This window comes from Centruroides sculpturatus, unplaced genomic scaffold, assembly GCF_000671375.1.
Source record: "Centruroides sculpturatus isolate CEXI.00-Female unplaced genomic scaffold, Cexi_2.0 scaffold1914, whole genome shotgun sequence".
Classification (NCBI taxonomy): Eukaryota; Metazoa; Arthropoda; class Arachnida; order Scorpiones; family Buthidae; genus Centruroides; species Centruroides sculpturatus.
In genome coordinates, this window is record NW_019386099.1 from 17,673 (window position 1) to 43,947 (window position 26,275).

A 26,275-nucleotide genomic window follows, 5' to 3' on the forward strand; every position below is an offset into this window, starting at 1 on the left:
TTAACTGCTTTCCCTATGACTTTTTCTCAAGAAAAAACTTTTCTAAATCATTTATTTTATCATTAAGTATTATTATAATAATAGACAGATGTCATCGTTTCTCGAAATACAATATCTTTTTTATTTCGCTGTCGATAGCCCGACACGTGTTCCGCAGCCATCTTGTATTTTCTCGCGCGCGTGGGATCCCTCGTATGACTGGACCTAGTTTCAAGAACTCTCTTGAGTCGATCCCGATTAAACCTCGTTTCAGTCGAGATTGAAACGGTCGATGGAGGTTATCTGCGAACGGCGTACAAGGGGAACATGGCGAACGGGGTATAAGCCTCTAGTTTAGTAGTGTTACAGAGTATAATACGTATATTTTAATAAATTTTTAAAAGAAACAAAACCGCTGAGAAATGTTTCGTGTGTTTAACAACGGGTTCAGAAAACTTTGAAAATGTTAACAACGGGTTCGGCCGAACCTGTGCGAACCCGCTGAATATCACCACTGATAATAATAATAATAAGTGCAGAGCCTAAACGGTGAGGAGTTGAAAGTTGAAATTTTCTACACAGGGTACATCAAGACAACGTACACTAAGAAGTGATTTTTCGAAATTCCCCCCCTACAGGGGAGAGGTACAGGATTAAGGCTTACCTTTAAGAACTCAGCTTCTACTGTACTATTTTAAATGCAATTTTTTGTATATAACTGCATTTTAATAGGCTACCATATTTAGTAGGGTACCACGTGGGAATGAAAGAAGTGTATTCCTTAACAATGGAAGTGTTAACAATGAGAGTTTTTACAATGGAAGTGTTAGGAGAAAGCGGCGTGCACGATTTACAGGCGCAGATACGGTTTTTTGCGTTTTTGTGGGAAATCGAACATACTTTCCCATCTAAAAATTTTCTACTTAGTCTGAAAACAGGTAGACCTAATTCTTGCATTCTGTAAAAACGGGTAAGATTGGTTGTAATGTAATAATTTTAATCTTCGCTATCGTTACTTTTTGCCCGAGCAACGCCGGGCTTATCTGCTAGTAATTAATAATATAAAATCTTTTAAAATATAATTGAATTACGGAGGCACTGCACACAATTTTAACTGTTGCTGGAAAAGATACGCAATGCATTTCTGAACTTTTTACTATAGTAATTAAGTACATCTACTTCTTAGTTATTAGATAATATGAATACTACTTACCCATATTATAATATTGGAGCCGCCAGATATCATAAATTTAGGATTAGCATGGCTGAATCTAAAGTTGTCTACATCGTATTTTTTATAAGTTGTAGTTATCTGTGAGTCCTTTATTATACTTTTATTCCCTATTCCGATTGGCTGATTGCATTCTGTAAATTATATATATCGAGTTTAAAGTATATCAAGTAAAACAGAAAACTAAAATGAATTACAGTATTATAATTACCACAAACCAATCTCAACATATAAAATTACTTGACCTGACTGATTAACTAAGTGGGTGAATGATTAATTCATCATCGCCTAAAGCAGTGTTTCTCAACCTCTAACGAATCGTCGCCCCCTTCAACGTAGTATCGCCCCCTTCAATAAAACCGTTACGAGTACCGTCCCCTTCGCTTCAAAATTCCGATACCGAGGGCCGAGTTTAATGCCAAATTCGTACTGCATTGAGTAGACTAGTGACTAGTATAATGTTATTTGTTTAACTATTGTACGATATAACGAATAAAATATCTAATTATTCTTAATATTACGTTTTACTATATCGCCCAGAAAATTGTTTTTCGTTCCCCAAAATATAAATTGTTACTAATCGCTCCCTCAACAACGCCCACATGGGGGTATATCGCCCCCGTTGAGAAACACTGGCCTAAAGCAAACCGCTGAACGTAAAGAGATGAAATTTGATACACGGTTAGTGTACACCATGGGAATGCACACTAAAAAGGGACATTTCGAAATTCCCCCGCGGGGGAAGAGAGAGAGCATTAAAATGCTAAACCGGAATAACAGCTTTTACTATTTCAAATGCGATTTTTTGTTTTTAACCGCGGTTTAGCGACGTACACCATGGGAATGCACACTAAAAAGGGATTTTTTTAAATTTCCCAGCTCGAGAGTTTCGCAAAATCCCTTCGTTTAATTTCGCAGTTTATTGTTTACAACTACGTTTAGTCTTTATTGAGTACTTAGGTGTATTAAATTGACAACATTCCAGACATTGTTATAAATATTTTTATATATTTAGATTTTTTAACCAAATGTTTGAATGTTTTAAATTCAAATTTGTTATTGCGTATTGGTTTGATTATAGAACGATTGTAAACGTTCCAGAAAATTGATCAAATTGAAAACAGTTCGTTTTACTCTCAGCGGTAGGTGTTATATAACAATTACTATGGTGTTGAAATGTTGAACGTGAATAGTGTTCACTTCCAAAATTCGCGCGAGCAAAGTCGCGGGTAACAGCTAGTAAATTTATATTACATATGTTGTTTTATTTTGTTAAAAAACTTATTTAATAAAAAAAAACATTAAATCATGAATTGTGTCAAAGTTTAGTGAAAAGATTTAACAACAAAAGTTATATGTTTCAGAAACGATTAAAATTATAAAGAAAAATCAAAAGAATATTACATTCGATATACGTAATAGTGAGAAATGCGATTCATTATATGCAAAATAGAAAAGATATATCCTACAGTTAAATTAAATAATATCGAAGTGCAGAAAAAATTTGTTTGATTGTCTCGCGAAAATTAGCAACTAATGAGCTCATACACTCGTTTATATTAATTTCCGTATATTAAACATGCTTTCGTTCTGGAACTACTCTACCAATTCTTATTTCTATGGTTATTTCAAAATTCTATAAAGTGTATATTTGTCTCGAAAAATAGTGTCATTTATTTACAAGTTGTAAAATTTCGTCTAAAGAATTTCACTGATTTCCTCATTTTTAATATTTTAAGTGTATTTTTTATATATGTAATAAAATACTATTAATATTGTTTCGGAAGAATTTTTGATTACTCGCCGTTACCGCTGCTAGCATAAAAAAGAATAAAAGTAATAATAATAAATTGCGTGCGCTCGTACCGGAGACTTTTGACATTGTGGTTTGAATTCGACTGTAACTCGGAAACGAAATCATGGGCCTAAAGTTTTATTACATTTTTAAACTCACCATCTCATATTATGTGAAATGAGAAAGTTTAAATCAAAATCTACCGGTAACAAAACTTCTCTGCATGAAATTCTCCATCAAGTAAAAATGTCACTAACTGATTTTATCCAAATAAAAACGTCGAGATATAAAAAATTGCATCGTGTAAAACTTACAATTTAGACGACGATTAACATTTTCCTTCGTTTTTCTTTGGCAAGGCAAAATTGCGATTGGAATCAATTTGTGGAAGACGATAACATAGGTAAAAGTCTTATGGGTACCTCTTCCAAGCTCCACGGAAAAAACTTATCTTTACTACAAAAAATTTCTAAAAAGTTTGACCGTCATATAAATTGTCATCAGTNTTTTCTTTGGCAAGGCAAAATTGCGATTGGAATCAATTTGTGGAAGACGATAACATAGGTAAAAGTCTTATGGGTACCTCTTCCAAGCTCCACGGAAAAAACTTATCTTTACTACAAAAAATTTCTAAAAAGTTTGACCGTCATATAAATTGTCATCAGTTTTTACATAGCACAAGTTTTTACATCTCAGATGGTTTTGTTTGGCTACTTAAAACAATAGTATGACCTTCGTATGGATTTTATCTGAACGTATTCTCCACGGTTTTCTAAGCATTTCTTCTATTAGTGCACTAAGTTATCTATGCCAGCCCATATGCAAGTATTTAAGTGCCTGATACCACGACTTCACTACTTGCATAATTTCCGCGTCTTTTGTGAACCGCCTGTCTCTTCAATGGTCCGAGCAGATGCGAATCACTTGAAACCAGGTTGGGGTGTAGGAAGGACAGCTCGTACCTTCCACCGGTAAAGCCGTAACAATTCACGCATGTTGTTGGCCAGTGTGGCCTAGCGTCGTCGTGCAGCAGCACCATGCCTCTTCGTAGCAACCCACGTTGATTTCGAAGAATTGCCTCCCGAATTATTTTAAATTTTATGTAATAATTTTAATCTTCGCTATCGTTACTTTTTGCCCGAGCAACGCCGGGCTTATCTGCTAGTAATTAATAATATAAAATCTTTTAAAATATAATTGAATTACGGAGGCACTGCACACAATTTTAACTGTTGCTGGAAAAGATACGCAATGCATTTCTGAACTTTTTACTATAGTAATTAAGTACATCTACTTCTTAGTTATTAGATAATATGAATACTACTTACCCATATTATAATATTGGAGCCGCCAGATATCATAAATTTAGGATTAGCATGGCTGAATCTAAAGTTGTCTACATCGTATTTTTTATAAGTTGTAGTTATCTGTGAGTCCTTTATTATACTTTTATTCCCTATTCCGATTGGCTGATTGCATTCTGTAAATTATATATATCGAGTTTAAAGTATATCAAGTAAAACAGAAAACTAAAATGAATTACAGTATTATAATTACCACAAACCAATCTCAACATATAAAATTACTTGACCTGACTGATTAACTAAGTGGGTGAATGATTAATTCATCATCGCCTAAAGCAGTGTTTCTCAACCTCTAACGAATCGTCGTTCCCTTCAACGTAGTATCGCCCCCTTCAATAAAACCGTTACGAGTACCGTCCCCTTCGCTTCAAAATTCCGATGCCGAGGGCCGAGTTTAATGCCAAATTCGTACTGCATTGAGTAGACTAGTGACTAGTATAATGTTATTTGTTTAACTATTGTACGATATAACGAATAAAATATCTAATTATTCTTAATATTACGTTTTACTATATCGCCCAGAAAATTGTTTTTCGTTCCCCAAAATATAAATTGTTACTAATCGCTCCCTCAACAACGCCCACATGGGGGTATATCGCCCCCGTTGAGAAACACTGGCCTAAAGCAAACCGCTGAACGTAAAGAGATGAAATTTGATACACGGTTAGTGTACACCATGGGAATGCACACTAAAAAGGGACATTTCGAAATTCCCCCGCGGGGGAAGAGAGAGAGCATTAAAATGCTAAACCGGAATAACAGCTTTTACTATTTCAAATGCGATTTTTTGTTTTTAACCGCGGTTTAGCGACGTACACCATGGGAATGCACACTAAAAAGGGATTTTTTTAAATTTCCCAGCTCGAGAGTTTCGCAAAATCCCTTCGTTTAATTTCGCAGTTTATTGTTTACAACTACGTTTAGTCTTTATTGAGTACTTAGGTGTATTAAATTGACAACATTCCAGACATTGTTATAAATATTTTTATATATTTAGATTTTTTAACCAAATGTTTGAATGTTTTAAATTCAAATTTGTTATTGCGTATTGGTTTGATTATAGAACGATTGTAAACGTTCCAGAAAATTGATCAAATTGAAAACAGTTCGTTTTACTCTCAGCGGTAGGTGTTATATAACAATTACTATGGTGTTGAAATGTTGAACGTGAATAGTGTTCACTTCCAAAATTCGCGCGAGCAAAGTCGCGGGTAACAGCTAGTAAATTTATATTACATATGTTGTTTTATTTTGTTAAAAAACTTATTTAATAAAAAAAAAACATTAAATCATGAATTGTGTCAAAGTTTAGTGAAAAGATTTAACAACAAAAGTTATATGTTTCAGAAACGATTAAAATTATAAAGAAAATCAAAAGAATATTACATTCGATATACGTAATAGTGAGAAATGCGATTCATTATATGCAAAATAGAAAAGATATATCCTACAGTTAAATTAAATAATATCGAAGTGCAGAAAAAATTTGTTTGATTGTCTCGCGAAAATTAGCAACTAATGAGCTCATACACTCGTTTATATTAATTTCCGTATATTAAACATGCTTTCGTTCTGGAACTACTCTACCAATTCTTATTTCTATGGTTATTTCAAAATTCTATAAAGTGTATATTTGTCTCGAAAAATAGTGTCATTTATTTACAAGTTGTAAAATTTCGTCTAAAGAATTTCACTGATTTCCTCATTTTTAATATTTTAAGTGTATTTTTTATATATGTAATAAAATACTATTAATATTGTTTCGGAAGAATTTTTGATTACTCGCCGTTACCGCTGCTAGCATAAAAAAGAATAAAAGTAATAATAATAAATTGCGTGCGCTCGTACCGGAGACTTTTGACATTGTGGTTTGAATTCGACTGTAACTCGGAAACGAAATCATGGGCCTAAAGTTTTATTACATTTTTAAACTCACCATCTCATATTATGTGAAATGAGAAAGTTTAAATCAAAATCTACCGGTAACAAAACTTCTCTGCATGAAATTCTCCATCAAGTAAAAATGTCACTAACTGATTTTATCCAAATAAAAACGTCGAGATATAAAAAATTGCATCGTGTAAAACTTACAATTTAGACGACGATTAACATTTTCCTTCGTTTTTCTTTGGCAAGGCAAAATTGCGATTGGAATCAATTTGTGGAAGACGATAACATAGGTAAAAGTCTTATGGGTACCTCTTCCAAGCTCCACGGAAAAAACTTATCTTTACTACAAAAAATTTCTAAAAAGTTTGACCGTCATATAAATTGTCATCAGTTTTTACATAGCACAAGTTTTTACATCTCAGATGGTTTTGTTTGGCTACTTAAAACAATAGTATGACCTTCGTATGGATTTTATCTGAACGTATTCTCCACGGTTTTCTAAGCATTTCTTCTATTAGTGCACTAAGTTATCTATGCCAGCCCATATGCAAGTATTTAAGTGCCTGATACCACGACTTCACTACTTGCATAATTTCCGCGTCTTTTGTGAACCGCCTGTCTCTTCAATGGTCCGAGCAGATGCGAATCACTTGAAACCAGGTTGGGGTGTAGGAAGGACAGCTCGTACCTTCCACCGGTAAAGCCGTAACAATTCACGCATGTTGTTGGCCAGTGTGGCCTAGCGTCGTCGTGCAGCAGCACCATGCCTCTTCGTAGCAACCCACGTTGATTTCGAAGAATTGCCTCCCGAATTATTTTAAATTTTATGGAAGGTGAAGACGATGCGTGTTTCCATGTCTATGGATGCTCGCTACGTCTGTGATGTGACACAATGAACCGATTTTATTCCCTATAACAAAACGGTGCAGCAACTTCGCTCTTTTCTCGCGGTATTGCATCGAATACAGAAAAAGCCAATTCCATCCTAATGTCTTTATGACTTTCTGTGAGTTGCCTCAGTACTCAGCTGAACAATTTTTCTGTATCCAAGTTGGTCATGACTGATATTGTGCACAGTTCCCAGTAAGAGGTTTAATTCACCAGCAACATCTCTAACTGGAATGCGTCAATCCTCCTGAATCAGACATTCAAGGCAGCACACATTATCGTCTGTCGTGAATATGCTTGGCGGGCGAGATTGCTACCCATTTTGCACATGTATCCTGTTATTATCGAATTCAATGCGTCAAACCCATACCAGCTTCCATGGCATAACACCTGCATTGTATAAATCAACATTTTGGGGATGAATTTCCTCTTTAGACGCAGAAAAGTGATCACACTACGCGCTTCAACGTTTGACGTTTCTGTGTCACAATATTATATTTAATGTTGGAACAGTATGAATGACATGACGACCATCTAAAGGCAAAATGGCAAAGCACTGTTCAACCTGCTCAGACCTGGTAGATTATAATTATTTAAGAAATATTACACCCGTATGAGGTCTTGTTACCTAACTTATTCAAACACTCTCGTAAATTAAAAGACGTTCGTTCATATCTGCTGAAAGTAAGTTTTACACAGGAAATTTTTATACTTAAAATTCTAAAATTACAACTGAAAAAAACAATGTTTTAGATTCACTCAATTAATTATACTTCGTTCTTTTCTTTCTTTTCGAGCATGTACAAATTATAATTAAAATTGAAGTTTGCAGACAAGAAAATTCTTACCTCTTACGGTGATTGGTGTTGCAGGCGTTGTTTCGTTTAGAATTTCGTAACCTTGTATTTCTGTAGATGATGTAGAAGATGAAGTAGAAGCTAGAAATTTTTTACAAAAGCTTTATGTAATACAACCAAATAATACCCATGAACCTCTTTCATTCATACTCTAAATTTACTTCGTAAACAAATATGAATTAATTTAAACTAGCATATCAACTAGAACAGTGGTCGCCAAACTTTTTGACCTCACAGACCAGTAAATTCATAATTTAAATCCCGCGGACCACTAATAGGAATTTTTAAGCGTTAAATGTATTTTAAAAAATCACGTGACCGATTTGCGTTTGCGTGTGGATTGCGGTGGAGGTCCGACTAGAGATGCTTTTACGGCGACGGTGATGCCCCGAGTGTCTAAAGTAAATACTTCTTCCCACGTGAATTGGTGGAAAAGAAACACTGTTGTATACGTGATATATCGATATAAAGACAATGATTATATTCTACGAGTTTTTATAACTTTTCACGTATTGCTATGAATTGAATTATGTTTCGATGCATCTTAAAACATAACTTAACGTGATGAGTAAGTATATCCCACATTTTTCTGGGGACCAGCGAAATTTTCTCGCGGACCACTACTTTGGCGACCTCTGAACTAGAATACTAATAGAATTTCTTTATAATTTCTGCGATTTTTCCAAGCTACATCACAATTATATTATGGTATTACTTATGTTTAATATTACTTCAAAATATAAATTATCAGTGCTTATACCTATAAATTTATCTTTGTACTTAAATACTAAAACTTTTCTTAAAAAACCAATAGTTGCCTAGTGACTTAGTCTATCGTTCTGTTTGTGCTTTAAATTATACACTATTAAAATTTCACCTGAGATATGAATTTAGCAAAATAAAAAACTTGTCCATATTTTTAAAAAAATTTTGTATTTTATACATTATTTGAACGTAAAATACATTAATCCACTACCGAAATATTTCGATTAATAAATCTTAATATATGTACTTTATTCAAATATCAAAAAATATATTTATTTTTTACATATACATGGATTTATTAACTTATATAAATATATATTTATATAGTTTTAACAAATCCATTTATACGTAAAAAATGAATGTGTGTGTGTAAAGTTGTGTAAAGATACACTGAAATTTGCGTTGCTATGTAATACGAAAAAATAGCTTCTCAACGACGGTCTAATTGCGTGGAAATACGAACGTGTCTTTTGTTTCGAATACACGTGGCACTTCAAAGTGAAAGTAACGATATCGAAAGTGTTTCTTATAAACGAATAATCCACGATTATCGATACGAGTATTCCAAGTGCATACTTGCGAGAAATGTGCATGGATAATACGTCGATGTGTTATTTTAATTTTGTTTATATCGACATGATCTTTTGTAAATGAGAAACTTCGCAAAACACACGTGTTTTTTAATGGCGGGGTGACGGAAACAAAGCTGAGATGGTAAATAAAAGAATTTTCAGAAAATAACATTTTTTGCTTAAAATTGTACCATTTTGTTTTAAAAACATGCTAATTTTTTGGTTTTTTACTGATGTTTTCATTTTCCATTTTTGCTGATTTACCAAAACATGTAGCAGATCATGTATTGTATAAAAAATATATTAATTTATATATTTATTCAGTAAATGCATTTTTGACAACATTCGCAAACTTCTATATAAAGTTAGAAATACCTTGTTTGGAAACTATCCTAAGACCCGAAACATTACCTTGTATCGCAAAGACGTCAGCAAAATGTGATCTCTTAAAGACTTCTTACAGGAGAGATAACAAAAACAAGTGCAAGAACCCTTTAACCAACATCTCACACGTCTATTCCCATTTTTTCCCAATTTAATCGAAAACTTTGTGTGCCATTGTACCGTTATTCTTTGAGTCCACCTGTCACACAGACTGCTCCAATCATTGCGGCAGAAGTGCACTTTCAAACGTTTATTTTCCTCCCTAAAAAGTTTTCTAGACATATATCTGGTTATCACATGCTTAACCTTTATGGCATGCATTGCATTCAACAAATCATTACATTCACCGAACTTTTTAGACACACCATGTATGGGTAGGCTACTTATTAACCGGATATATTAACTTCGATGGATAAATTCACCAGAAGGCAATAATTATTATTCGTTTATTTGTTATTTTCAATATCTATCATTTATTATTACTGAACATTATATTACATTCTTATTTACATCTTATTGTAGCTACAATTCGGCCATTTGTTATATCTTAATCTCGTCGTCTTATCCTCGGCTGTATATTTCGCTTCTCTTCCGTTGTGCCCTTGAAAATGTTTATTTTAAAAAAGCAGAAAAGAAAGGCCTAAAAATTGAAATAATGTTTAATAGTAAAACATTTTAAAATGCCTGAATTTCCTTACGCATATAAAACAATTTATTGCGGTACAAAGGCTTAAAATATTTTGTAAACCCATCTGCCGAAATTATTTATGCTAGCAACACAACTATAATAACCGATGTAGCATAATTGGTTTACATGCGTTCCATTCGCTAAACGACTGTTAACTGATAATCAGTTAACTTTAATGGCCAACTTTCAGCAATTGACAAGAAGAATTACTACGAAAATTGCAGTTCAGCCACAATCCGCTACAGTTTGCCTTTATCATCAGTTTGAAATAGAGGGGTTCCATAATACCATTTTCTTCTCTATACATATATGTTAAATATTTTTTTAATTTAGAAAAACTACGATTTTATCGCACATACAAAATGGAGGAGTGGATATTTTATTGTATTGTTATGCACAACAAACGTATCAAAACTATATGAATACATTTTTGTAAACGAATTATATTTTCAATAATTTACCTGAATTATAAACAAGTGCAAATATATTAATTTTAAAAAAGACAAAAAACTACATACCACAAGTACATTGGATTACGAGGTCATGTTTATAGCAAATTTCGGACTTCCCTTCTTTCCCAGTTTGAAAACAATCGAGAACGTTTTCGATAGTACACTCATCCGATTTTGATTTACCATTATCGAGGGTTTCAGGTCCGCTGCAATCAACTTTAGTAATGAACTCTCTAGCACAATGCACTTTGTCAGCAAAATCGAGCGCCGTTGCGTTAACCTCGAAGGATTGTGTGCCATCCTCACATTCCGTTACACATTCCGTACAATTCTGGAATTGCATGTCGCGACAAGTGCTGAAAGAAGAAATTTACGAACGATTATGGTAAAAAAATCAACAGCTGAAAAATTAACAAAAGTGTACTTCGAACCAGTTTTTGCAAAATGTGACCACGTCGAAGGGAATAATTTCCTCTTCCTCGTACTCAGTTCCATTTACGATACATTTACCACGCTTTTTGCAGTCGTCCTTACTGATGCAAGTTCGGTTGCTGTAACTGACTCTGACTTTTCCGTCCGGACAATGCGCTTTTTCCGTACCCTCGACGGGCGGTAAATACTTGCAGTAATTTTTGATGGTGGCCTCCGACTCGCAGACGTCTTCGGGACAGACGGATATTCTTCCGGTGTAGTTGCACACGTCAACGTTTTCCAGGGCTACAAAAAAGTGATTAGTTTATCCACACAAAACGTACAATTTAAAACATTACGACCTTGAATCGTTGTGATTAGAAAACTAATTTGTAGTAAAAGTTAAATTATTAAAGAAATTTCGGGTGTAAAACTGCCTGATATTTTGCCAAACTACAAATTAACTAATAAAAATTTATTATACATTTTTATTAGTAACTATACCTCGTATACGCTTAATTCATAATCATTTATTTCGGTTTTTGACAACAGACGTTATAAAGAATATCGGTTACCGAATGGAGAACAATTTTTTTTTAAATCGCGCTTTCGTAGATAAATGTTTAAATACTTTATTAATAGCAGTGCGAAGCAAATAACGCCCACCTGAAATAAGTAACCGCAGAGAAAGTATGCGTTACTAAATCGTCGCCGCGACTTCTATTCGAATTAAAACATTAGTTTATTCAGATAGGTTGTGTTCGAACAATGAACTTAGCTGCGAATGTTTGCTTGAATCGTCTAGCCAAATGTCTTCAAACTGGCAAAACGTTCATTTATAAACTTTTTAATATAAAATATGTCCGGTTTCTATGAAAACGGAAATCGGTTCTTCAGTTTAGTATTTCACGAGTTTTCGTATATTATATATTCGGGTATCGTTTGTCGAACCTTACAATTACTTCGCGAGAAATACAACACGTGGTGATACACGTGCACAGACAAACGCTACGTATAATGACGTGATGTGTTAACTTAAAAACACTGTATTCGATTCTTGTTATTATAACAATGCGCTAAATATTGCACTTACGACAAAATGTTGAATTTCTCCAGTTCATTTCTATTCCCATGTCGCTGCAAATATCGGCAATAACTGATATGGTGTGACAATGACATTTACAAAAATCCGTGGTTGAGCATATTCCAGCATCTTTTTCGCATCTGAAAAATAAAATAAAATACGCATTTTAGTTTTAATTCTTTCGGAAACTTTCTTCTTATATCCAAATGAAAGCGTTGAAATTAAATAGAAAAAAATACCTAGCCTTAATAAGGATTTTCATTTGGTAAACTTTTTTTTTACGGTACCTTGCCAATTATTGGACTCGTGCGAAATATTGAGGCAATTGTTCTTAGAATGATTTCAAATATTTTTGTTTATTATGTTTTTTGACCACTCTTAACGCTTCATACATTTTTTTAAATTTGTGTTCTCAACAATTCGCTACGATGCCATGTTTTAGTAAGAATGTTTGTCAATTTTCTTATGTAGTAGAAAGTTGATTTTTCTTCTGTTTACACGATTGCCATGTAAAAAATTTTTACAAGGGTTTCTAATATAATAAAGAACAAAAATTACATAAAGTTTCACTCCTTAAACAATATTATAAAAAAACAGAGACGAAAATAGTACAAATGTATGATTTTCATTAATTCATTCCAATAATTTGTCCAGGTACTGTAACTCTATAAAATGTAAAGACACTCCACGCCGAGGAACAATTCAGAATTAACGACACAACTTCCCTTCGAGGTTACAGAAAGAATATAAGCGAGTATTTTTGACAGTATATAACCGTCCTCTGCAGGTAGTATTATTTTACACAGAAAACAGAATTGTACTTTCTAGAAAATGAAAAACCATTCTAACAGTCTGCATCGGGTGTGTTCGGCCATACCTGATATACACTTTTAGCCAATCGTTATGAAATTAAATCGTGGTTTCAATACAACAATTGACAGATTAAATGTAAATAAAAAATGCAAAATATTTCACTTAAACTTAAGAAACGTGTAAAAATTACCGAACAATTCTTCTTATAAACTCCGTACAACTTCCAAATATTTCAAGCATCAACTATTCGTAAATTCACATTATTCCGCTGCTGCCAATTTCCCATACACCACACACCCGTAATGATATTAATATTGTTATACTTACATTCCCTTTAAATCGCCGAACTTGGGTAAGTTCTTTTCGCAATCTTGGAATATTTTTTCATCTAATATTCGACATTGCTCCCTTGTAGATTTTCTCGTAATTTCGATATTATCTTCGTCGCTGTAAGTTTTAGACACGCGTATACAGTCGGCATCTTTCTTAATTGTTTTGCCGGTACACAGTCCACTTACCTAAAATATAAGTAAGAAATAAACATTTGAATAAATTCGACAGAAACTTTTCGTTTTTCGGTATATTTACCGTGTCAGTTTTCAGATTTTCAGATACATAAATGTAAACTCTTGTTCCTCTATCCCAGGCAAGTATTATTTGTTTGTCACTGTGTACAACTATCCATATTCCTTTTTCATACACAGTAAAATGCTCTCTTTTCTGTTCTGTCGAATTTAAATATTTTGGAAGATGCACCGTTTCGTTTTCTGAAAAAAAACCCCATATGTAATATCGTTTTTGTCACCAGATAACTAAATTTGGCACTGAAAAATAACTTTAATTTATAAAAGCACACAGCTAACGATTCTACCGTTAACATATTTTTATTGCGTGGATTAAATTTTTTAAGTTGCTTACGTTTCTTCTTACATCACCTTCTCTTTCAAGTTTTACGAAATGATTATTAATTAGTTTCAGCAACCTGTTTTTCGTTTTTATATTGTTGAAAAAGTAAAAAAAGAACTATAGTAATGTTTTAAATAGAATTTTACGTTCAGGTACGTTTATATAAATTATATAGAGATTATTTTTGAAATTTATGTTACGTGTATTATCGTTTCACGTAGTTCTTTCATTAAAAATGTGATTGTTCTGTACAAAATGAAGTTGGAATATTCTCGAAAATCATTTGCTAGAATATTCTCGGAAGTTTTCAATTATTTAAAACGCGGTGCGTTTCTGATTTCTCTAAACTTCGTCTGTGCCGAAAAACAAAATTATTGATATTTATGAAAAGTGTTAGAAACAAATAGAAAAATACATTCGCTCTAAACCAGTGTTTGTCAACCTTCTTGAATACGCGACCCTTTTACAACTTTAAAATATTTTGGCGACCCCCAGGGCCATATTAAAACTATGTCAGTGATTTTAAAAACTACGTATTTAATTTTTTTTCTGCTGAGACCTAAATATCGATCGAAAAACCAATTGTACTTTAAAATAAACAGGCACAGCCTTCTCAATGGAATTGTAGGTTTTTTTATTGTAGTGTAAAACCTACAAACACTTGTCTTTTTTTTTCACCCGCGACCCCTGTGTAAAACTTTGCGACCGCCTTGGGGGTCGCGATCCACAGGTTGATAAACACTGCTCTAAACAGTAGGACAACGTATTCGTTTATGACCGAGATACATTACATAGAACTAAGGTGTTTGCCTTTTTTCTGTCACCGAAATTAATGACACTAATGGCCGCTGTGCGTTGAACATTTTTACGTTTTTTGGGCAGGTCCTAATTGAAAATAACGTTCTACTTTTTCTAACGAAGTGGAAGAAATCGCATAAACTCTATATAATTTAAATAATTTTCAAAATTTTCAATTTATTATCAACGCCGTTATCGTCTAAACTTTTTAATTTTTATAGTCCCGTAAACCGTTGCACACATTAATAAATCAAATATACAAAAGTCAATACAGACGTCAAAGCAAAATCAATAGTATAAACAAAAGAAGTCGTGATTTGATTACATAAATCTAAAAAATTACCCAAAGGTCTATTGTCAAAGAGTAGGCGACGGGCAACCTCTAAACGAATCGAAGAATTTTTCTTTTTAATAAGTAAACAGTTATAAAGCTTCAGATAGTTGAGAAATCTTATCGACAAAATAAATTCCTACACTGCAAAAATAACATCGTTATTCTAATTTTCTACAAATATTTCTTGTGTGACGTTTTCTAAACGACATGACCACGAAGTGAATTTGGTTTCTTGCATTTGAATAAATAATATTTACCGATGTTCAAAGTTTTCATTTGTCCATTTTATAATTAAACGGACTGTCTACAGTCAATGTAAATTGATCGGATTAGAACAGCGTTTCTCGACCTTTTAAGCCCAAGAACCAATAAAACGCATGAAAATTTCTACGACACTAAGCTACGAGGGCCTAATTTTTAATACAGTACCTGTGTAGATATTATCGATATTTAGGACATACTGTGCCGTTTATAACGTTATACGTACGAAAAGATAATTAATTAAACTAAGAGTTATTCATTAAATGAGAATCGTCATTGGACATAGTTGTAATGTTCATTAAGTTAAATCTGCCTTCGGGCACTTGTCCAGTGGCAGCTGACCACAGATTAAGAAAGGCGCCATTAAAATATGAAATATTCCTTACCTACTTCAAATTCCACTTCGATGCTGCAGACAATATCGCTCTTTGGACAACGAATATTTTTATAAGCAATAGAATATTTGTCATGTTTCAGCAAATAATAGAAGCATGTCGACTTATCGAATATTGGCAACTCTTTGTCGAAGGTTAAAATATGTTCTTGACCCCAAACCCTGCACAGTTTGTTAAAACAAACGGTCTCGGAATACTCGTCGGTCACGTCTTTTACCGAAACGCCCATACTCTTATCTTCACTGCACTTCCTACAAAAGAAACGACAAATTGTAATTAAGATAAACCCGAGTATCAAGACGCCGCACTTACCACTCATAGAAATTTCTATAGGCTAAACAACCACAACGCATTCCACCTCCTAAGTTTAAACTCTCCGAGTTTACCGAAAAAAATATTTTCTTCGTGCGCCATTAAAGATCTAATTCCGTCATCAATATATCCTTTCGACGTCAGTCTTCCGCCGTTACCGATATTGGAGAAGTTTTAGTGGAAAGGTTTGCCTACGGAGAAGATTTTTCGTAGAATGCAGTCAGTCACGGGATCTCCAATAATACTGGGAAATCCCGTTAAACAGGTATGATATGTTAATTCATCAATTCGCGTACACGCGCAACCTCCTACCCTAATCCGTGTATATAGCTTTTGTAAAGATGGCGTCATTCCACGGGTCGTCTTTCTTGTAAAAGGTGAAAAATGTGTATACGTAAATAGTCTATAGGGAATTTCATTACAAAATATAACAAGTTTAAAAATGTGTTTCGTAAAATTTATTTTCGAAATTCGTTTATAGGCCTATTAATTTATAAATGAAAGTACCTACTTTCAGAATAAAATATTAAAGAATATTTTTGAATACCGCGTAACTGGGAAATTCTATGGCGAAAAAAGGATATTTTAACGCATTTTTAAGACCGCATTAAACAGAATTCTTGCAACTCGAGTACCGTATATATCGAGAGTTAGGTATGTAGAAAAAACACGAAATTGTAATCTCTAATAGAATGTATTATTGCTCGACTGCGATTTAAATAAAATTAATTGCTTAAATACTGTATTGTATATTTCCTAATTATTTATTCGACAAAAAATAATTACCATATTTGGCAGTCGGAATGTCTATAAATCGTATCTTCCCGCTGCAGCTTCCTTCCGTAGAACATGCAACCCGTACATTTGGTTGGTGGTAAACATTTCTTAGTTTCCCTATCCATGGAATACGTACCGTTACATCTGCCGGGGAAAACAATTGATATAAATTTCGAGTACAAGATATAAGTTAAATAACATTTTTCAGTGATCCGGGATATTTCAGACTTTTGGAATTTCTACACTTTCCATCACTCCATAACCGAAACTGTTTCAGACGTACAGTGTACAGCACTTTATGTTTAAATCCTGTGATAAAATAGCGAAAACTCAAATCGTAATCAATTTTAATACGATCAACATTCTACGAACAAAATGAGGTGGGGGAATTCGGACTTTTCGTTATAAAGAGTTACGGAGTTTGGGCTAAAAATCAAGATTATGCGCACGATATTTCCTTCGGTCTTACTACGTAAAATCGTTGTGTTGACGTAAACCTCTCGTTGTTGTATCCAGAAACTCTAAATCGTTTCATCCAATGCTTAAAATAAGCAAGGAAGAAATTCTTTCGGGATAGTCGATCCGTTTATTCCTAAGTGTTTAGTAAGAAATTATTTAAAGTGCCTATAATCGATCTGTTTATTTAATTAAATTTTTATCACAAACGTACCCCTCTTTACTATTGCTATAAATTTTAAAATTTCGCTTAAAAAATTAAAATTTTTACATAAAATTTTCCTATATCGTTTCCTTAAATTAATTTATCAAACCTGCATTTATTAATTACGTAGGCTAGTCGAAATCCATCGGAAATCCAATAAAATACAAAGAAAAATACAGTATTGGAAAAAGTGGATTTCAATGGCAGTTACGTTATTGGGGAGAAAAGCTCTCTACGGAAGCCCACCGTCCCACCAGCACATTTTTTTTCAGTCGTACGTTATTCCCGCGCTTTATAGTGTCTGATTAGTTTGTTAAATCATTAATTCATTCATTTATATTAAAATTCCGGAATGTTTATACAACTCAATACAATGTAAATTTTTCCGTTCGAGCTAACCACTTTGATGAAACGTGTACTTTGATTTCTGATTTAACCTTATACTAAGCTATCGAAAAACAAATTATTTCGATTTATCCCGGTTCGAATTAAGCGGGTTTCAATGTATTTATTAATTTTACTAAATGCTTCTAACGATTTAAATATACCTTAAATTTAACATAACATCGAAAGTGTCATTCTTCCATTTAATATTTTATTCGCGTTTTTCTCAATGACCGAGAAGTCCTCCGAACTTTTGGTTTGAAAATCATAACAATGACTATAAATCCAATAAACACAACGGATTCAGTATAACAAATCCGACAGATAGGGTTATTTTAGACGCTGTTGCTCTATGAAAAATAGGAAAAGACTAGTTAATATTCACTATTCGAATGATAACGTTGGATTCGTCAGCCGTAGACTGGCTAATTGAATCAATAAGTAATAATTAATTCGTACTAAAAGTAGGAATTACGTCGTCATCCTGTCTCATATTAGATAATTACGATTTAAATCTTTTTTGAAAATTCAAAATACGCAAGTACAGTACATAACTCCTATTTAACGTGCGGTCGAAGGCCAATTTGCTACCCGACTTTCGTCCAAACTTCTTTTCGATACACCCTGGCAGCGCCCACTGGGGAAGAATATCTAACCAGTCCTACCTTTATAATAACCTTTAGTCCAAGTTACTCGATGTGTATACATTTAATTAATAAAACGTTAATGTTCAATAAACATTTCTTAGCATCAAGTATTGATGGTTCAATAAGTATTTTAAATTAACCAATTCGTAACTCGACCAATCCGGCGTTTTCGACTGATTATTAAAATTCAATTTAGAAACTACTTTTTGTTGACGACAGAAGAATATTCGACATATATCGATAAGACAGAGGCTACGATGGTCACTTCACCCACCGGAGAAATATCCGTTTCGCGCTTGTTACATTGTTCGAATTTAAATTAGCTTTTAACAGAAAAAAATAATAAAATGTTCATATCGAACCTGCAAGGTTCCCTCATACATTCCTCGGTGGTTGCAACTCCGAAGCAATAAAGATATTTAAGTTCCTCGCTTCCGCAACTGGTTGAATTGTTCGGAATTTTCATGTCGTCGTTACACTTGGCTGCATCAGCAAAAGCCACCACACTTTGCTTCTCGCCGACACACTCCCAACGCTCCGCTAGACATATACTAAAAAATAATTTACAATTTTATAATTCGTGTCGTACACAAAAGTATTACATAATTTACAGTATGTTAGGAAAAAAAGTGATTACAGGTAATACATTTCATACTAATTGACTACTTAATACTTTTTGTTGTGCATTATTTAAACGTACGGTTGGCCATAATGATAAAAGTTATCATTCCAACGAACCTCAATATTACGCTTTTATTTCACGTTGAAAAAATTACTGATCCAATAATTTGATAGCCTACCGCATTTTTAAATAATAAGGTTATGTAATATAAATTTAATTAGCCTATTAATGTAATTAACCTAATTTCAAATTTTCATATAATATTTAATTAGCAAATAATTAATAAATTATATATATAATATTATTAAAACCGTCATAACTTTCGAAAATTCAATAAAAAGTTGTAAAATTAACATTTAGTAACTCGCAAAAATATTTCGAATTGAATTCACGTGACTTCCTTTCCATATCGGAATTTCGTATATAATTATTCGGGACTTCCTGCTCGTAAACTTTCTCTATCTGGTCTCGAGTTTCACTATCGAACTCCGTTCTCTAGATTAAAGAAGGTCGGACAGACAGCGCCAGTGACAATTTATAGGACTACAATTGGAAAACTGAGGCCGAACAAATATACTATTAGAGTATTTATTAGTATACTAACGGATGAGCCTTGCGTTGCTCAGGCAAGTAAGTTAATTTTCATTATAACGGAAAATGAACTTACTTGATGATAATCTCACTTGAATAAAATGATGAACTTTAAATTCTAAAATCTAACAATACCTGTTTGGAACATTATATTTCGAATTTGGAAAGAATTCAAATATTCGTTCGAATTCGTTTATTTTGAGTTTATTGTTTTTGGGTTATTTGAACAGTGAAAATGATTAAAATATTTATTAATTTGCAAAACGTATACTATATGTGCCACTATTTACATTTCTTCTTTATTATTTACACTTTATACTGACTAAAACTAACTCTCTCCTCCTCCCTGAGAGAGTTGAATTTCGAAACATCCCTTCTTAATGTGCGTTTCATGGCATACCCTACTAAAACGCAGTTAAAAATAAAAACTCGCATCTAAAATAATACAGTACAAGCTGTTTTTTGGGATAAACCTTAATCCTTGCTCTTTCTCCCCCGCGAGGGGGAATTTCGAAAAATCCCGTCTCAATGTACTTTCTAGTAATGTACAGTACCTTCAATGTGTACCAATTTCAACTTTCAGCTACTAATCGTTTGGATTCTGCGCTTATTATTATTAATATGTTGGGTTTAATGGGTTATACTCGGTTGACACCGGTGACTGTGTACTAAGCAGTACCAGAGTCAAGGCATAGCAACCAAAACAAAACTAAAATTAAAAATCTGTGACAGTGCATGTGTTCAGGAATTTCCTAACAACGTGGCATGTATTTAATATAGTGACCTTCTGTAGTGTAATGTATGTATTTCTATTTAATTGTAATGTTCCCAGGCTTTTGTGTAGTGTGTGTGGTATCACACCTGTATAGGAGAGAACGAAAGTTACAATAAGCACCCTATCCATCCTTTACAGATACCTTATTTTCTGGACAAGTTCTATGTACTTGCTGATTTTTTCAGTGCATGTGTTTTGTACATTGTGAGTGTTTGGAACGGCTATGTCTATAATGTATGTGATTTTATTGTCTTTGTCAATGATTATTATCATTATCATTATCATTATCATTATCAACCCAGTTTGATTATATTAGAAGTTTATTTAGTATTATGTGTATACACCAAATACGCAAAGTAAGATTTAAAAAAATCTTGCTGGAGTATGAAAAAACGTAAACCTGTTAAATATATTTTTTTAATATCCTGATATTTATGAAGAGGATTAATCACCCTGTGAAACAAAATATTTTTTCCGACGATTCGTAGAAAAGTATAGTCGATAGAGCCGAAATTTTCGCCAGTTTTTGGGCTTAAAATCTCGGCGAAAATCGCCAATTTTTTGCTTTAAATTCGCCAAAAAAATTGCCAGTAATTTATTTCAAAAACGAGTTAAAACGAATTACACTTACATATGTCAAATAATTCTCGCTTAAACTATGACGTCGATCGCACAGTATCGATGAATATAATGAGAACGAATGTTCAACGTCGACTGCAACTAAAGGAGCGTATTCGCTATTAACTTTATCACTTAAATTCGTAAATTTGATAAGATCAGGATTGCTTGACAAAACTTTTTCCAATTTTTGAGAAAATATAGGATAACCAGAAACAATTTCTTTTTCATTTTCAATTAGTTTGGCTTGTTTAGTTACACCGAGTCCTTGTTCATCCAGAGATGTTATAATTTTTGATAGCTTGACAAGATTACGGAATGCAAATGATTTTTTCTTGGGGTTAACTTTCTTCTCTTGCAATAGTTTCACCAAAACATTTCTAGCATTTGAATGAGATTTTCGTTTATAGTTCAAAATGAAGCGCTCAACAGTATTAAAATTATCGACATAGTATTTTGCAGCGTTTAACCAAGACTCCCAGGTAGTGACAATTGGTTCTGGAGGAAAATTACTAACTCCAGTTGCATTCTTAAATAATTTTGTCTTTCTCTTGATTTCACAAAAAACTTCTTTATTTCTGATATAAGCGAGTTTGATAATTTGTACTCATTTTGAATCGTAAATGCAACGTTATGTAAGGCGTGAGCGAGACACGTGACTTGATATACATTTGGAAAAATCAATGAATTTTTCTTAATATCACTTACTGCCTTCGTCGTGTATTTTGTTAGAGCTGTCACTATTAACGTCAGTTTTGAATATTTTAAATCATTTGGCCACAATTTTCTAGACACGTTGAGTATACATTCTTGTATTATAATGTCAACTATTCAGAGAAATGTCACATAAATTAACATTGATTTCGCTTTCTCGCCATTCGATTTTCCTACAAGCACGTCGACCACTTTACATTGCATTTTGTCACTAGTTTGGTCAACGATGAAATAGACATCGCGTCCATTAATTTCGTCTTTAATTCTTTCTGTTATTGAGTTGAACGTAGTTTTTTGATGCGCCGGCAGTGCTAATAAAATAAATAACGCAACGAGACTTGAAATAAAATCATATATCAGCAAAATTATGAGCACAATCGCGAACAGCAGCATCAATTTCAATAAAATAAACGTTTCATTAAAAAAACTAATTACAATAAAAAATACCTGGAACACTTTTGATCGGCTTTTTCATATATTTCTCGAGAAACAATCTCAGTTTTTCGTTATTTACTCTTTCAAGCGGAATATCTGCACCGGTGAATGCTTCAACTATTTCTTTATCAAAATCGCTTCAATTTCCAAACAACAGTGTTTGTGACTTTAGTGTGTTGTGTTTCTTGTTTTTTTGCACTGTTGAGATGTTCCGAAAGTCGTTTCTTCATTGTATCACGCTCGTAGTTACGTGTGCGGAGCACTTAAAACAGAGAACTGTTTTTTGGTACGACGAAATATATTGTCACCTAATTCCTTAATCACGGAATCAATTTTAAACTCAATTGACTGTTTCATGGACATTTTTGCACGAATCACACGGGAAACTGACGATTTTGCCAGCTATCGCCAAATTCTTCAGTTAGGGAAAAAATCGTCGATTTTCGCCCAAAAAAACTTCGTGATATTAAGACCGGATTTTTAAATTAGTACTAATAGATAGATGCTCATTCCAGGCGAATATAACTGAAAAATTCGCCAAATGCGAAAATTTTCGGCTGTAATAATCGGACGTAATTAAAAAAACAAAATTTAAAAATTTTTCTGCTTTATTATTTCTTCTTTTACGAGTTCCAATGATTCGAACTCTCTTCCTTTTGAAGGTTAATCGACGTCGAGTACAGAAAATATCGTTACATGTCACTGCGGGGGAATAAATTGGTTCACGCTCTTTCAAGTTTCGCTTGAAAGAGCGTTAACCAATTTAAACTTGTCTGGCATTGTCGTGATAGTCGCAATTTTTCTGGTGTTTTGGGGAAATTGCGTTTATTCTCCGTAAAATATTAATATAAACATGCTGAATAATTATGCTATTATAGTTTTTTCTTAAATTAGTAATTTTACACGTATTGGTTAGCCGGACGTTTAAAGATCGATATTTGATGTCATGTTTTATTTTCGAACACAGCGGTAACCTTACGATGATGCCTAAAAGTTGTTGAAAACAAGTTTCTTGGTAATTACTACACGCTTTTACTGGACTTTTGTGTAATTTTCTGAAAATCGAAACTATTACACCGCGCAGAGGCATAGTTTTGTCATTGCTATGACGTAAAAGCGTGAAATCGAACACGTTTGTATTAGAAAATTTTGTTTTTTGCTATATGTTATTTTACTTGCCCATACGTGCAGTTTTCGATTTTACGTCTATATCCTGTATGTTGTTTCGACTGTAAAAATTTTAACAGCGTGATAACAGTAATATTATTGTAATTTACTGCATACCTTTTAAAACTAGAATAATTTAATCTATATTATGACTAATTTTTTTACTAAAACAATTCCATTCAAATCCAAAACAAATATTTGTGGCCAAAAGTGTATTCACGCCTATGACCTGGCTAAAATAAGAAATAATATTTCAGCATACGTTCTTTGATTTAATGTAACTTTTCAAAAAAACACACGGTGGATTCCATATATTTTTTGCACTTTTTATATTCTAAACTCGTTGAAATTTTATGTAATAAAGTTTGGAAAACGAAATGTTGTGACGAAGATCTAGTTAGATTATTCTTTAAATTGATTACCAAATTACTTAATCAAAAAATCAATTTCTACGTCATATGTTTAAAGAAAGAAAATATAGGTCTATTTGACGGATAAAAGACATGTTACAATATATGAAACGGAATCTTACCACGAAGCACCTTCCACTTTAATAGATTCACCCTCGTGATACTGTTTTCCGTTATAAAGACACGGACACTGTTGAAATGGAATGCACGTTCCGTTCACGTTCAACGTATTGCCTTTTGGACAAGTGCATCCCTGTACGCACTTTTTGGTACAGGCACGTACGGCTTTCGACATGGCTAGCGACGTGCAACTATACTCACAAGGATCTGTACAATCGTCGAAGGTCTGACGTAAATGACATTGTGAGGCTAAATGTGAAAATAAAACGGCATTGTTAATTATACTCTTTTAACTTTTAAAATTTGTTAGTAATAATAATATAGCGTCTAATTTGTGTATTTTTATAAGCATATAATTAATCACGTTTCAGATAAACCGTTATATCGAGTTTACAACGATTCGATGCTTTTGTTATCCGTATTATATCGAATTACGAAAGAATGAAAACGCCAATGCTGGTACATTAACAAATTCAAATAACTAAAATCAAATCTGTCTAATACGAAAAAATGGTTGAAAATCGTAATTTTTTCAGTCGTAATTTTTTTACAAATAAATGGAGGTCGTGCCAATCGCTCGCAATGTCTGCGATGCGGTGGGCCCAGAAATGTTTCAGGCTAACAAATACAAGAAGTATAAGTTTATAATAAAATATATTTGTCACTAAAAACAAAAACAATACAAAATCTCATACTAAAGCTATTTTACTAGTTGTTAGTGTATTTTCTTGCGTTGCTAACCAATATAAACATATCATTATATTAAATCATTAAGATTTGTTTGTAGATATGCAACACGTGAAAGTTGGGCCCTTCAAAAATTTTGTAACGGCTTACAGTTTACTTTTTATTAATAGTCCAGAATTTTCAAGGAAACAGTATTATCTTTTATATTAATAAATTATTTTACTCTTCTGAAATATCTATAATTTACTGAAATAATATATAAAATTACTTGGATTTTCATAAATGTACATAATATTCGTTTTCCTGTATGAAAACAGAACCGTAGAATTATTCATGGAAGAAAATTTATATTTTTGCTAAACCTAGCATTAATGGGTATAATAACTAGGTAACTATTACGAAATGTTAAAACAGCATTATATTATCTAGTTGCAAATAGTTACACATATCTATTGTGTAGTATAACATAATACTGCAAATGTACCTAGTTGATACGCAGGTATACTCGAAAGTTCTGTAGTAAACTGCTCATTCCGATGTTGGCGATGCTGCGCGCTGTTCTAGTTTGAAAGTATTATATCGCAATTACGTGTGCAGTATGCCTGAAATCTTTGACTCGGCACCTAGAAAACACGGCATTCGAATTTCCACATAACGAAGATCGGAATAGGACTCGGATTTCTCGAGAATCGACGACGGTGTGAGAAACATAAATAGAAGTGATCGGAAATCAATGTGCTGATCGTAAATGCTTCCGTGAAACGAAATTTATGCACCATGGTGAAGAAACACAATTTATAAAATGCAATAAAACCACATAAATGGAGTAGTTTGATAAAGCGCGATATCGCCATCGTTTTCGCTAGATAAAACCATATTGCACTTGTCGGTCACAATCATGAAGCAGCCTTATTAACAACGCTTATATTCTAAGCGCGAGGAGAATATGAGGGCAGGCGTTGCGACGTGTTCCAATCTACAGCGGTGTATATTGGAACACGTGGTATAACAAATTAGCATAGAAAATGACTACTTTAGCCCAGCTCTCGGTACAGGTTTTAAAACACCGACATCGAAAATATCTATTATTTTGTAAAAATGTGAAACTTTTTCTTTGAACCCTATTTGTGAAATTCGGTGTAATTATTACTTTCGACAAGAGCGCTTTAATGTACAGTTCTCGAGTGTTTCAACAATACATGTGACATAATAAACACATCTTACTGTCATTTCACACACCTCATCTAATGACAAATATTATAAACAATTATTGGAAAATTCATTTTGTACTTATAAACTATAAATTTACCTACTACAAAGATATAGAAGTTAATTTCATTCATGGTAACAGGGTTTGAAACTATTCAAATGACCAAGTTAAAATGTTAATACAGAAACCAAGTTAACTATTTTCAAAGGAAAAAAATTTGAATTCAAATAACATGACTTCCGATTTGCATCGAAACTTTATATATATAGTTAATATAA

The 26,275-nt window shown here is 33.1% G+C and overlaps 1 protein-coding gene across 1 annotated transcript; it reads right to left on the minus strand.

The window, feature by feature from the left end:
- Positions 1-12,771: 12,771 nt before the first annotated feature.
- Positions 12,772-24,175, minus strand: LOC111613577 (mucin-6-like). Its single transcript, XM_023354928.1, has 7 exons — positions 24,103-24,175; positions 19,011-19,199; positions 16,966-17,100; positions 15,859-16,118; positions 13,762-13,940; positions 13,501-13,691; positions 12,772-12,892 (listed from the first exon to the last, which is right to left on the minus strand). The coding sequence occupies exons 2-7, from the start codon at positions 19,112-19,114 to the stop codon at positions 12,799-12,801; spliced, it is 963 nt and encodes a 320-aa protein (XP_023210696.1). The 5' UTR covers positions 19,115-19,199; positions 24,103-24,175; the 3' UTR covers positions 12,772-12,798.
- Positions 24,176-26,275: the final 2,100 nt, after the last annotated feature.